This window comes from Xyrauchen texanus, chromosome 3, assembly GCF_025860055.1.
Source record: "Xyrauchen texanus isolate HMW12.3.18 chromosome 3, RBS_HiC_50CHRs, whole genome shotgun sequence".
Classification (NCBI taxonomy): Eukaryota; Metazoa; Chordata; class Actinopteri; order Cypriniformes; family Catostomidae; genus Xyrauchen; species Xyrauchen texanus.
In genome coordinates this window covers 35,785,339-35,799,292 of record NC_068278.1, presented here as the reverse complement: position 1 = coordinate 35,799,292, position 13,954 = coordinate 35,785,339, and the positions used below count along the sequence as shown (strand labels likewise).

General features: G+C 36.7%; 1 protein-coding gene across 1 annotated transcript; it reads left to right on the top strand.

The window, feature by feature from the left end:
* The first annotated feature begins 1,904 nt into the window (after positions 1-1,904).
* Positions 1,905-6,584, top strand: ccn1l1 (cellular communication network factor 1, like 1). Its single transcript, XM_052110560.1, has 5 exons — positions 1,905-2,260; positions 2,817-3,030; positions 4,039-4,386; positions 5,520-5,722; positions 5,927-6,584. Exons 1-5 carry the CDS (start codon positions 2,186-2,188, stop codon positions 6,158-6,160), a joined length of 1,074 nt encoding a protein of 357 aa, XP_051966520.1. The 5' UTR covers positions 1,905-2,185; the 3' UTR covers positions 6,161-6,584.
* Positions 6,585-13,954: the final 7,370 nt, after the last annotated feature.

Sequence of the window (13,954 nt, the reverse complement as noted above, 5' to 3'; positions counted from 1 at the left end):
GTCATTAAACTCCATCACATGTAAGTCTATGTTAGCAGCAGTGTTGTGTAAGTTACTTGAAAATACTAATCCACTACAAATTATTTATTATTGTAATTGTAATCAGATTGCATTACTAACTAATTAATTGGGAAAGTAATCCCATTACTAATTACTTTACTTTTAAGTTACTTTCTAAAACACCTTTCTGCTCAACAAATTCAAAATAATATATTTATATCTTGTTCATTGTTAAACACAAGTTATACACTCAGCACCCTCACTTTTATTCTTCAAGATGACTCCTTACGCAGCCATAATTCATGTATTGTACATAAATAATATATTAGAAGCATAAAGCTATAATGTACTTAATGCTATAAAGTAATTAAATTAATTGAAAGTCAGTAACTGTAATGTGATTACAAGAATTTAAAATGTAATGCATTAAACTACTTTTTTTTTTTTTTACAAAAAAGTAATAAGATTAATAATGACTTTGTACTGTAATTGGATTACACCCAACACTGGTTAGCAGTCTGTTGGTTTGAAATGAATAACAACAAATTGACCCTTATTCACCATAAGTAAATATATGTTTATGTTTTATTCTCAGTGAATATTGCTAACTTTAATATTATTGTATATTGAGGGAAGTGCTATTATTTTTGTGACTTATGGTGAACCAAAATTAGAGAGAAACAGCAAAAGTATTAAGAGAAGAAATCATCAATGGCCTGAACTTTATTTAAATGACCCATCATAAAGGACAACAAAAATAAAGGAAATGTACAACACAGTATTAAAAAGGATGGGTTTGAACATTTGTTAGACAAAAGAGTCAAGTAAAACTCTGTTTAAATTATTATTTAATTACTTATTTTTAAACATGATTAACAATCGTATTTCATCAAAAATGATGATTCATCAACATTATAGCCATTACAGTTGTATCATCTGTTAATGCCTGATCTTCTGTAAAGCTGCTTTAAAACTATGTGTGTTGCGAAAGGCGCTATATGAATAAAATTGACTTGACTTGACTATAACTGTTTTTTAACCATTTTTGGTCTCATAATTGTTTATCGAGTTCCACCGAGCAGTGTCATGGTGCCACAAATGCACAAGTCATTCTAACTATGTACATGACTCGCCATTTCAGTGTCTCCTTGCACTTGCAGATTTCCATCATGTTATATGACGATATTATCAGTAATTACAACCATTTGCTGCATATGCTGTGACTAATCTCCATCAGACTTCAACTCTTTATATGGCACAGAGAGCATCATCACTGTCATTCCAGCTGCTCTAGCGTTCAGTTCACACATTAGCTAAAACTATCACTTTGCATTCATACATGAATGAAAAGCTCCAGAATGAAAATACATTACAAAGAATGAAAATACATTTAAGAAAAGCTTTTACGTATAAATTATTTTTTTCTCTTTCTTGCTCAGATTTCGTGAGTGGATGTTATATGTTATTGAGAGGCCGTGTAGCTATGTGCCATGTGTGTGTGATGTCTCACTGAGTGCAGTCGGACATACTGTCTGTGCAGTCTGCAGGGGAGGTGAGAGGGAGTTCTCAGTGTGAGTGTGTGTATTTGTGTGGAATGGACTCTCCTCTGACAAAAATGTGCTAGAGTACCTTTCCAACATTCCTGTATTTTATAACCTGTTTCCTGAAATCAGGCACAAACACATTGCATTCTCTTTCTATCTATCAATCTTTTTTTTAATGATTTAACTACTGTTTAAGGGACAAAGGCTGTGAATTATAAAACGACAACTTTATTTTGTTTTCTTTGTCCCTGAAAAGTTTTAGATGTATGCCTAAATTGCCCTGGCAAATCTTGTGTGTGTGTGTGTGTGTGTGTGTGTGTGTACGTCGCATATGATGTCACAGGGGGCTATGCACAGCTGTCTATAAAAGTGGCAGTCACTAAGAGAATCAAGTGGAGGAGAGCTTTACAGTTTTATGTATTCACAAACGTATACATATACTTCAATAGAAAGGGTTGAGTGTGGATTGCAGGACAACACATAAACCAACCAATCCCTTTTCAACTGACAGATGCAAAGGAGCTCTACAATAGAAAGCAAAAAATTGAAATTTCTAAAACATTACAGTGGTGCTTTTAAAAGTAACTTTATAACTCAACTGAACGGATCACACCGAACTGCCTTCCATCTTGGATAAAACTATGTCACCTTTGTGGACTATACAGAGGCAAGGACATGTTTTTACACTGGTGCTGCTGTCATGTGTCAATGTGGAGGTGAGTGCTGAGTGTTTTATTTGATGGCTTGAATATGTTTATGTCATTCCTGCTCACTATGTTCTCTATATAAACTATATGATAATATTATTCAAAGCAGTGTCACTGTTCTTTTAGAAACTGAATTTATATAATCTATTAAATTATATAAACTATACTGTAGACCATCATTGATCGAAATTTTATGAGAATGACATCTAATCTTATATTAATTAACCATAGTTTTGCACTTTGTTGTGATATGGATTGGGATAAAATAACTTAATCATTAGGTCATTTTTAAAGATAAGCTTCTGTTACAGATCACAGCCGTTTCGCTTACAAATAAAAGGCAATAGATTTGCTTTTCGGCCTGATTTGTGTCAGGCTGTGGCTCACAGAGCATGTGGTCTAATATTGAAACAGCATGAATTTATAATGATTTTTAAGTGGCGAAGGGGTTTACTGCAATTCCCTATTAAATCATCCACTTTATTGCAAAAATATGGCATTTTAAACTCTTCCCTAAATTCTTAAGTTCTAACAGTAGTCATTTCCTCATTCTGTCTTTTCTCAGGTACTGGGTGGTTGTCCACTGAAGTGCTCTTGTCCATCCTCATCCCCCTCGTGTCCTCCTGGTGTCAGTTCGGTTCAGGACGCATGTGGGTGCTGTCGGGTTTGTGCCAGACAGTTTAACCAAGACTGTAGCCTTACTGAGCCCTGCGACCACATAAAAGGACTGCGGTGCCACCTAGGGGCCGAAGGAAAACCTGAGAGAGGCTTGTGTAGAGGTAAGGAAATTTACAGTATATTTAGCATTTACATGTAGATTAAGAGTTGAGGGACAAAAATCATACACTATGCATCTCAGCCACAGTAACCACTATTTAAATTCTAAAATAATATAGTCTATAGTTGAGCTTAACATCTTATTCTTGTCTTACAACTCATTAAAATATACAAATTATTCTGTGAATGTTTAGTAGAGATTCCGCAGGAGAATTGTGTGTGCATAAGGGTTTGGGATATGACTTTGCATGGGTGTCACTTTGTTTTTAGAAGTGGTGAGGATTTTGAGGGGTTGGGTAGGTGAAACAAAGACTGCATCTGAACGTCAGTGGCTGTATATCATGAGCAGGGACACGTATATTTGCAATTTGCTTTGCGATTTAACTGTGGAGCACGAGGTGTGGCGCGAGTAGAGCACGCATCTGGATGCACAGGAGAACATCGCCGCCTGCTGTCAATCAACACCACTGATAACAGCTGAAACAACACTCATAACATAACATAAAACATAAAAACTCCTGTGCAAGATCGACACTTATTATAACACACACGATCTAAATGGAAAATCGTACTCAAGAACCGAAGATGTTCCTTTTGCATTAGGTACTGTGAGTAAATTATGTTAACATAACAGTCAAATAGCTCAAGTAATGATTACCACACATAAATCCAAAACAGCCATTATAAAAACTAATTGGAAAACCCTGTGGGAACCCATGGTTTCAAAATACTAATTCGCTTATGTGTATTTGGACTACAACCTAAACAGCTCCATTGGCTTTATTTCGAGTTGCGCCATATTTCATTTTTTATGTGAATGAAAATGAGGCTGTGTGGGGATAGATTAGTCTCCTCAATGGTGTGGTCCTAGGTCACATCTAATTTTCAAAACTCGTGTTTTCAGAAGTTTTTTTATTTTCTGAATTTTTTTTGGATAGATGTATTTCAATGTTTCGTTGGCAGAACTATCCCTCAGGGCTGATTAACTATCACTACTGTCTGCCGTCTAGCGGAAGCTCACGGTCGTCCGTGCGAGCTGGATGGAAGGATGTATCAGCACGGTGAGGACTTTCAACCAAACTGCGAGCATCAGTGCACTTGTGTTGATGGAGTGGTGGGCTGCATTCTGCTCTGTCTACACACTGTCTCTCTGCCAGACGGACCCTGTTCCCGCCACCGACTCACAAAGCTTTCTGGCCACTGCTGCCAGGAGTGGGTGTGTGATGATGACAATCGCATCGCTGAAGAAAATCTGATGCCTGACTCGCATCCACAAGAACACACTGACCTTAAAGGCAACGAGTTGCTTGTAGCTCCGTCTACGTCTTGGGATAGCAGTGCAGCAGCCCCATATCAAGGTAGCACAATAACCTAGGCAAGAATTGCAATTAAAGTATATGTTTTGATGCTGTCTGTCTGTATAAGTGAACTCAAATGACTTTAAAAACAAAACAAATAACTAATATCCTAAACAGTTTGTAGCTGTGCATCATTAATGAGAAGCAGGCTCTATGACCGCATATCTTGAAGACTTTAAAGGGATAGTTCACTCAAAAATGAAAATTCACTCATCAATTACTCTTCTCATGCAATCCAAGATGTGTATGACTTTCTAACTTCTGCTGAACACAAACAAAGATTTTTAGAAGAATATTTCAACTCTGTATGTCCATACAATGCAAGTGAATGTTGGCAAAAACTTTGAAGCTCCAAAAAGCAGCTAAAGTCAACATCAACATAAACCATCAGACTCCAGTGGTTTAATCAATGTCTTCTGAAGCGATCCACTTGGTTTTGTGTGCGAACAGACCAAAATATAACTCCTTTTTTCACTGTACATCTTTACAGCAGTCTCATTGGTGATCATGATTTCAAGCTCGATTACACTTCCAATAGAGCCATCAAGCAATCTGTGCATGCGTCAGTGTGATTGAGCTTGAAATCATCATTGTGCCCAGAGAAACAGCAAAATGTACAGTTAATAAGGAGTTAAAATTTGGTCTGCTCTCACCCAGAGCCAACTGGTTACCTTCAGAAGACTTCAGAAGATTTATTAAACTACTTGAGTCTTATGGATTAATTTTATGCTGACCTTTTACTCTTTTTTTCAGCTTCAAAGGCCTGATCACCATTCACTTGCATTGTATGGCTCTACAGAGCTGAGATATTCAGCTAAAAATCTTAGTTTGTGTTCTGCAGAAGAAAGAAAGTCATACACATCTGGGATGGCATAATGAGTAAATGATGAGAGAAATTTCCTTTTTGGATAAACTATCCCTTTAATACAACTAATAAACTTACATTATGTCGCATTGCATGACTATATTTAGTTTTCACTGCTGTCAGTTTGTGGTTTTCCACAGTGTAGTTATTGTTTTCAAGGGATCATACTGTTTATCAGGGTGGTAGAAAACGGCATGCTTTTTAAAACCAGCATGCCCATCAGTCAAGAATAACTAGCTCAACAAACATATTCTTACTGTATCTTCAGAGTGGATTTCATCCTCAAAGTCCCACACGGTCCTTCCATCTACCTGCTTCCTTCAGGTCACTGATTGGTCCCCATGCTCAGCCACCTGTGGAATGGGCGTATCCAGCCGTGTAACCAATAGTAATGTTGAGTGTCTGCTCATCAGAGAAACTAGGCTCTGTCAGATCCGAGAGTGTGACGTCAACTTTGCACCATCACTAAAGGTAAGCAGCTGCATTTGGATGTGTATGGGTAGTTTGAATAAAACTCCATTTACTTTTATCACATAATTTTTCCATACAATGAAAGTGAATGGTAATTGAGGCATTCATTCTGCCTATACCTAAGTCATACAGGTTTGGAACAACATGAGGGTGAATTTTATGGTGAATTATACATTTAACATCCTTTCTGTTCCTCTTACTCAGAATGGAAAGAAGTGTCAAAGGACCACTCGACCGCAGAAATCTATGCACATCACATTTGCAGGATGCTTCACTGCTCGCCGTTACCGGCTTCGTTCATGTGGCTCCTGCTCAGACGGCCGTCTCTGCATTCCCTCTGTGACACATACAGTTCGTCTACACTTTTACTGTCCTGGGCTACAACAACAGGACATTACCCACAATATCATGTGGATACAGCGATGTCACTGCAGTTAAAGAAACAACAGAGAAGGCCTGTCATCACAAGCAGAGTTGATCAATCTGCCAAATGATATACACACATTCACACACTGATATTATTTAAAGAACTTACACATATTCAGACTTTTCTATGGATCTGCTGTGCACAGTCTGGACACTTTTTACTTCTGCACCCATCAATATAGGCTTTGTATAACAATAACAATAACAAATACATTATTTTATCTTGTATGTGGAAGTGACAGAGGATGTATGATCAAAGGACATTATATATAAGTAAAATCTTGTTTGGTTTTATACAATAATTTAAAAAAAAATTTGTTTTCACCATTTCACACCATTATTCATTACTGGATGCACTGACATCACAATTGTATTCATAAAGCCTGATTCACAGTTTATACTGTAAATATGTATAAATCCAACTGTACATATCTGATTTGACTGAATTTTCCTTATTTAATATTTATACATAACTTCATTTATTATTATTTTTTTTTTTTAGGTGAATAGCAAATCATTCTTTATGCATATTATACTTTGTTTCATTTGGTAAATAAAATGTATACCCATAATAGTTTTGTCTTTGTGGTTTTTTTGTGTCTGTATAAAATAATATTAATTATGGACATCAGTGGTAAATCCAAATTTAAAATCCAAAATTTTCAAAAGTGAATCATACTGGCAACTAATAATTTTTGCCGGCAGAGATAAAAAAAACTTTCAAGGTGCAAAAACCTTCTATGATTCAATGAAATGAAAAATTACTAACTTTGCTGGGTTTGTCTACTTGTAAAATATGTGCATAGCTTTCCTGACTTAATGCAAGAAGCGCACATTGGGAAAATGTTGTTTTATTGACAGTGTTCTAAATCATAAGAAGCATTTCTCTTAGTTGTATGATAGTGTGTTTACAGATATGTTCCCCTTAAAGAATTACTGTAAAATACAAACATTATATGCACTGGCTAGGTCAATATGTCTAACGCTGAATACGTAATAGTCTATAAGTTTTACTTTGTCTTTCAGATGAGACGTTAAACCGAGTTCCTGACTCTCTGTGGTCATTAAAAATCCCAGGGCACTTCTCGTAAAGAGTAGGGGTGTAATCCCAGTGTCCTGGCCAAATTCCCCCCAATTGGCCCTTCTCAATCATGGTCTCTTAATAATCTCCATCCATTCATTGGCTCTATAACTCTACTCTCTCTTCTCCACAAATAGCTTGTGTGTGGTGAGAGTACTGGCACACTATGGCTGGGATTTTATATTTTGTCTGCCCAGTGACAAGCTTCAGACGAAGGCCCAAGTTCCTGTCTCGGTTAGCCAGCACTTTTAATATGTGGCTTGATCAGTATTACAAACATCACAAAGGCCTCTCAAATACCACACACACTGCATCTCTATCCCTCTACTGTTTCCATATCAGTTTTGAGTAAGACCTCCATTTTGAAGAACAAACTTCATCAAAAAACTCAGGATATATGTAAAATACATGTAAATAGCTAAATCATTTATATATATCAATGTAAGGTTTTCTGCAAGTTCTGTCAGCTGGAAATTAATATTAAGCAGCTACACTCAAGACCAATTGCTTGACACTCCTAAGGAAGGATGTCTTTTTCTTGCTATCTTGTGCTCTAATTTTCTCTCAATAAATCTAGCTTTATCTCGCTCACTTCTTGTCTCTTATTCTCTCACAGAGAGCTGAGACTTTCAGCACTGCCTTGACAGAGGAAACGGAAATGTGTAAATGTGTTGAGAATGTGCAGGATGGCAGGTAGAGATATGTGATGATTGTACAATCCCACATACAAACACACAGAACATTTGAGCAGCGCACACTGATAACATTTGTCACTTTATCCGTTGGTTAATGTTTTGAATGTTGAATAACGTTACATTGCATAGTCTAGCATTGATATGTCATGTTAAGTACTCAGAGATCATTAAAAATATTTCTGTATTATTATAAACATAATACAGATTGATTTAAAAACATTTAACAGTGATGCCCTCTACAAACTTAAAGGGATAGTTCACACAAACATTTTAATTCTCTCATCATTTACTCACTTTTATGCCATCCCATATGTGTATGACATTCTTTCTTCTGCTGAACAAAAACTAAGATTTTTAGAAGAATATTTCAGCTCTTTATGTCCTCACAATGCAAGCAAATGGATACCAAAATTTTGAAGCTCCAAAAAGCACTTAAAGGCAGCATAAAAGTAATCCACAGTGGTTTAATAAGTGTCTTCAGAAGTGATATGGTGTGGGTGAGAAACATGTCAATATTTAAGTCCTTTTTTCTATCAGTTATCCTCCCTGCCCAGTAGGTGGCAATATGCACAAAGAATGCAAATCACCAAAAACAAAAGAAGAAGGATGTGGAAGTGAAAGTGGAGATTTATAGTAAACAAAAAGATTACTTTTATGCTGCCTTTATGTCCTTTTGGCTCTTCAACATGTTGGTACCCATTCACTTGCATTGTATGGACCTACAGATCTGAGATATTATTCTAAAAAAAAGATTTGTGTTCAGCAGAAGAAAGAAAGTCATACAGATCTGGGATGGCATGAGGGCGAGTAAATGATGCAAGAATTTAAATTTTTGGGTGAACTATTCCTTTTAAGAAATGTACTCTTGAACACATGACTATAAAGATAATTCAAAATTTTTCTAACAACCATCAATTATTATTTTGGACTAAGAAATTTGGACTGTGAAGTAAATCATTGGTTAGTTTAAGATGCTGATTGAGTAACTATCATATAGTTTCAGATTAGTTGTGAACATTAGCTCTCTCTATTGTTTAAAGAACACATCAGGCAACATGAAACATAAAAGGATATCTTACAGTGAAATCTTTTGTGTTTGCCTTGAATCCCTCCATTATCACATGTGGAGATTTCATCCTTGCATTGTATAAAACATGGATGAATTAAGCTCTCTTTAGTAAATGCTGTCAAACACTTGATACGTCTTAGATAGTATTGCAATCATTGCATTGTTTACATATTATACACTTTACCACCTTAAAACATCTTAGCTTTGAACTATTATTTATAACATTTTCCACACCAGTTTAAAATGTGTACCAAAATCATTGTATGTTTAGCATCTTTCTTTTATAAAAGAGAAAGCGAGAGACAAACAAAACTTGCAAATTGCTAGTGATCACTTTTACATCATGGTTTTGCATACTTGTTTAAATCTGGAATCAAAATACTTTTTGTAGACAAGAACATGAGTTGCTAAGAACTCTTGTGAGATGTCAAGTAGACTTTGAAATGTATGAAGAATAATTTCCCCTTGTAGATAAATCACAGCTGACAGAAGTAATTAACTATATAAAATGTAATAGTATTATATATTTTATTTCTAGTTTTCAATTAAGATAGTTTTCTAATTAAAGGGGACACAGGGGCATCAAAGCAATTTCCTTACTCGACATAATGCAAACTGGCCTATTCCCTAGAATACTCTGATTTTCCCAGTATCCCCAGTTTTTTCTTTTCTTCTGCACATCCTCTTTGTTATCTCTTTCCCTCTCTGACTTAGATATTTTCTCACCCTTGCTGCAATGCTCTGTTCATCTTTCATTGTCTTCTCTCCATCTATTTCCTTTCTCTATATCATGCAAAGGTTTGAGTTTCTATGAAACAATAGGGACACCAGGGAGTCGGGTACCAGGGGGTTGGGGGAAAGGGGGGTGGATGCATTTACCTTTGTAAAAGTGGTAGGGACTCCACAGTGTCTCATCAAAGACCAGTCTGCTCAGGTGATCCCCAAGGCAGTGTGTGTGTCTAGGGGTTTCTTGCTTTGAAGTCATTGTATGCAGAGCCTGAATTTAAATATAATCACACCACTTTTTACTCCCCTTATTTTGAAACAAATGACACTGTCTTTACATCAGAATAGAACACTGCAAATCCTTTTATGACCCATCTTTGACCCCACCACTATACAGTAATTGCATCCAAACAAACAGGTTTGCTGAGAGATATATGGGGAAATTAAAGTCAGTTAAAAATACTGTCCCTGGTAAGTTAATATTAGCAAGCATTCTTTGCATGCATGATTTAAATGAGCTAAAATAAATAGCATACAGTTCATCTTGAAAATACATAAAATAGATACAAAAATAAATTCCAAACAAGCAGGTTGAACAGACTAGGGAATGATTTCACAGTAGGCCTATATATTCGTTCTAGAGAGGAAAATATAATTGTTGACCAAACTTTAATAATATTACACAGTCTATGTACTCATCCACTAGATGGCGGACAATAACCTCATTTTCTGAGCAGTATTAATAACCACATTGCTAGCTCTTCTGTTATATAGGCCACACTGATTTGGCATTTTTATCAGGTGGAAGGTTGACTGGAGGGTCTCGTCTAGGGTGCCAAATGGTGTAGGACCGGCACTGCATAGCTTGATTACTCTAATATGGTGTTTTGTTTACTTAGTCCAAATAAATATATTTAAAGAATTCACTGTTCTGCAGCTATTTATATTGAGACTGATAAAATAGCCAAATTATGTTATTAAAGGAATATTCCAGGTTCAACACAAGTTTAGCTAATTCAACAGCATGTGTGATACAATGATGATTACAGGAAAAACTCATTTAGACTTTTTCCTCCTTTTCTTAAAAAAAGAAGCAAAAAATGGCAGTTAAGTTATGATGCAGTGTTAATAAATCCTAAAACAATTGTAAAATTGACCATTTTTACTGCTCAAATAATACAAGTTTTAACAGAAGAATAAATTAAAGTGATTTTATAAAATAATAAGCTTCACATTTCTACCTTTAAACCCTCCAAAAATTGGCCCCATTCACTTCCATTGTAAGTGCATCTCTGTAACCTCGATTTTTGCTTTTTTAAAGAAAAGGAGGGATGAGTCGAACTAAAATTTTCTGGTAATAAATATTAGGTTACAAATGCTGTCGATTGAGTTTCACTTGTATGGAACTGGGATATTCCTTTAACATTAACATTTGTGGCATTCACTGTTTCTTCGTTCTTGTGGACTCGTTCTATGCAGGGGTACCTGAACGCACAGGCTTAAATGAGCTGAAGCCCAGGAGGCTACAACTCCCATGGGGCCCAGCTTGTGGCCATGGGGTCCATTTTCCCCAAGCCATGTTAGCGGGAGGAGTTGGTTTAAACACTTTCAGCGAGAGATGTGGTTGTTGACATGGTGTTCCGCAGGGCTCAATCCTCGCTCCTACCCTATTTTCTTTATAAATGCTTCCTATGTGCGCTATTTTTAACAAATATGGGGTGTCATTTCATTGTTACTCTGACGACACACAGATCTATGTACCTATAAAATGTCATGACAAACAAGCTCTAGAACATCTCTTAGCTTGTCTGGAGGGAAAAAAAACCTGTCTGACAGATAATTTCCTACACCTAAATCAGAATAAAACAGAAATTATCCTGTTTGGACCAAATGTGCTTAAAAAAGTGAACAACATTGACTTAGGTATTCTCACTCCTCATCTCACTTCTCACGCTAAGAACCTAGGCTTTTTCTTTGATAGTAGCCTTAAGTTCGACAAACAAATTAACGAAGTGGTTAGATCGAGTTTTTTCCACCTATGTCGCTTAGCTAAAACAAAACCTTTCCTATCTAGGAAAACATTTGAAATTGTTATCCATGCCTTTATTTCTTCACGCTTGGATTACTGTAATTCTCTGTACTCTGGGCTGCACCAATCAGCTCTATCCCGCCTGCAGATGGTCCAAAATACTGCGGCACGACTTTTAACTGGCAGTCGTAAATATGAAAATCACTCCGATCCTGATCTCCTTGCACTGGTTGATCAGATTTCTAATTTATTAAAGATTTAAAAATTATTTCATTAAAACCTTAAACAATCTGGCACCTCATTATCTCTGTGAGTTGGTCTGTCTGCATAACCCAACCAGATCACTCAGATCTGGGGGTCATGGACTTCTGTCTGTTTCTAGATCCAAGATGAAGCATAGAGGTAATCATGCTTTTTGTATCACTGGCCTCAAACTGTGGAACAGCTTACCGGATTACCTCAGGGCCGCCTCCTCTCTATCTGTTTTTAAATCGTTGCTTAAAACTTTCTTATTTTCATTGGCTTTTAATTTACATTAAAATCAGGGTTAAGCTGTGAAATTGCCCTATTACCTATGTTTTATTTCTGTTATTCTGTCTTGCCTGTGATGCCACTGTACAGCACTTTGGTCAACCATGGTTGTTTTTAAATGTACTATATAAAAATTTGATTTGATTTGACAGTGCACAACCATTAAAGGCTTCCATGTAGTGCTTGTTCAATGCACAGACAATGGGCCCAGAGGTACCATAAAGCTCCCCTGGTTTTAAGTCATCATCCACTGCCGAAGATCAATTCCAATCCTCAAGAATGCAAGTACAGAATGCAGGAAATTACCCCGATATGTAATTGAAATCGAGGATGCATCGGATGGTGACTTGTGGGCAATAACTCCATACTATGGTGGCAGATGAAGGGCATTTATCATTTTGTTTTTTCCTTAAGAGTTTCCCACAGTAAGCTCAAGAAAGTCTGATGGCTTGTGAGAGTTGTTATACTTAGTCAACTTTTGGCATCATTTGAATACAGTCTTAAACATGGAGAAAACACGTGTTTACAGACTTTATTCTTTTAACATGTCACAAGTCCTGCAATAGCTCACTGGTGTGATGATATTAATGCTGTCACTGGTGTGATAATGCCAGTAGTTCTCTCACTGGATTAAAATTTGCTGTGACGGTTCATTGCAACAGGAAGATCACAGCACATCTCAAAGCTCGCAAAATCTTTGATTTTTAATGGGAATTACAACGAGGCTCTGAGGGATAGATTGCCATTTATTCAATGGTGGGGTATAAAGCTGTATTAAGCACCTAGATCTCACATGATTTTTCACAACTCATGTTGTCTGGAGTTCTTTGTATACTGAATGTTTGTGGACAGATATTTTATCAATGTTTTGTACGCGGGACAATCTAAAACACTTTAAAATGCAGTAAATCCCACTGAAGAGACAGTAATGTCTCGTTGTAATTCCCATAAAAAATCAAAGATGGCGCTAGCGTGAATGCGTTCTACGTCCTCCCACCCTTCCGTGTACGTTCTTTCAAAGTAGCTTGGCAAGACTGGTCTTAACAACACAAACTTGTTCTCTTCATTCTTAGAATTAAGAAACGGCATATCGCAGGTGTGTTTAGTAGTTGGCATAAGCCACAACATTTCCTTGTGGTAGCAATTGGTGTAAGAGAGAGGCCACAAGGCCAGTTCATTTAAACCCGTTATGGTAAATCAATGCAAATTGGACAGTATTGCATTGGTTAAATAAAGATTTACGGCGCCAGGGCTAATTGGCTTTCCATTTTAGCCAGATGTTCGCAGCTCCGTTCGTGCCGAGAGATGCAGCAAATACAAGGTGAGAGCACGTGACAGTGTTCAATTAAACAGCTGCCTCTTTTCCTCTCGCGTGAGCACATCTGTTATTTGTTCTGTTGTTCTTGTATCTATCAAAGGTTTATTTATAGATTGATGCGATATAGAATACTGTCAAACTGCTATAAGTGCTATTCAGCCCTTTCAACGTAACTCAGCCGTGGTGATTAAGGGCAAATTCAAATTAGTTTAAAATAGTTTAAAATTGCCCAAACAGCCATCCGTCATCCTGTCAAATACCACGCCCCTCGCCGTCCATTGGCTGTACGGGGCTGCACCTATGCTACGTCACCAGAAGAGTGACTTAATACATTTCTCCCAGTTCGTTCATGTGTAC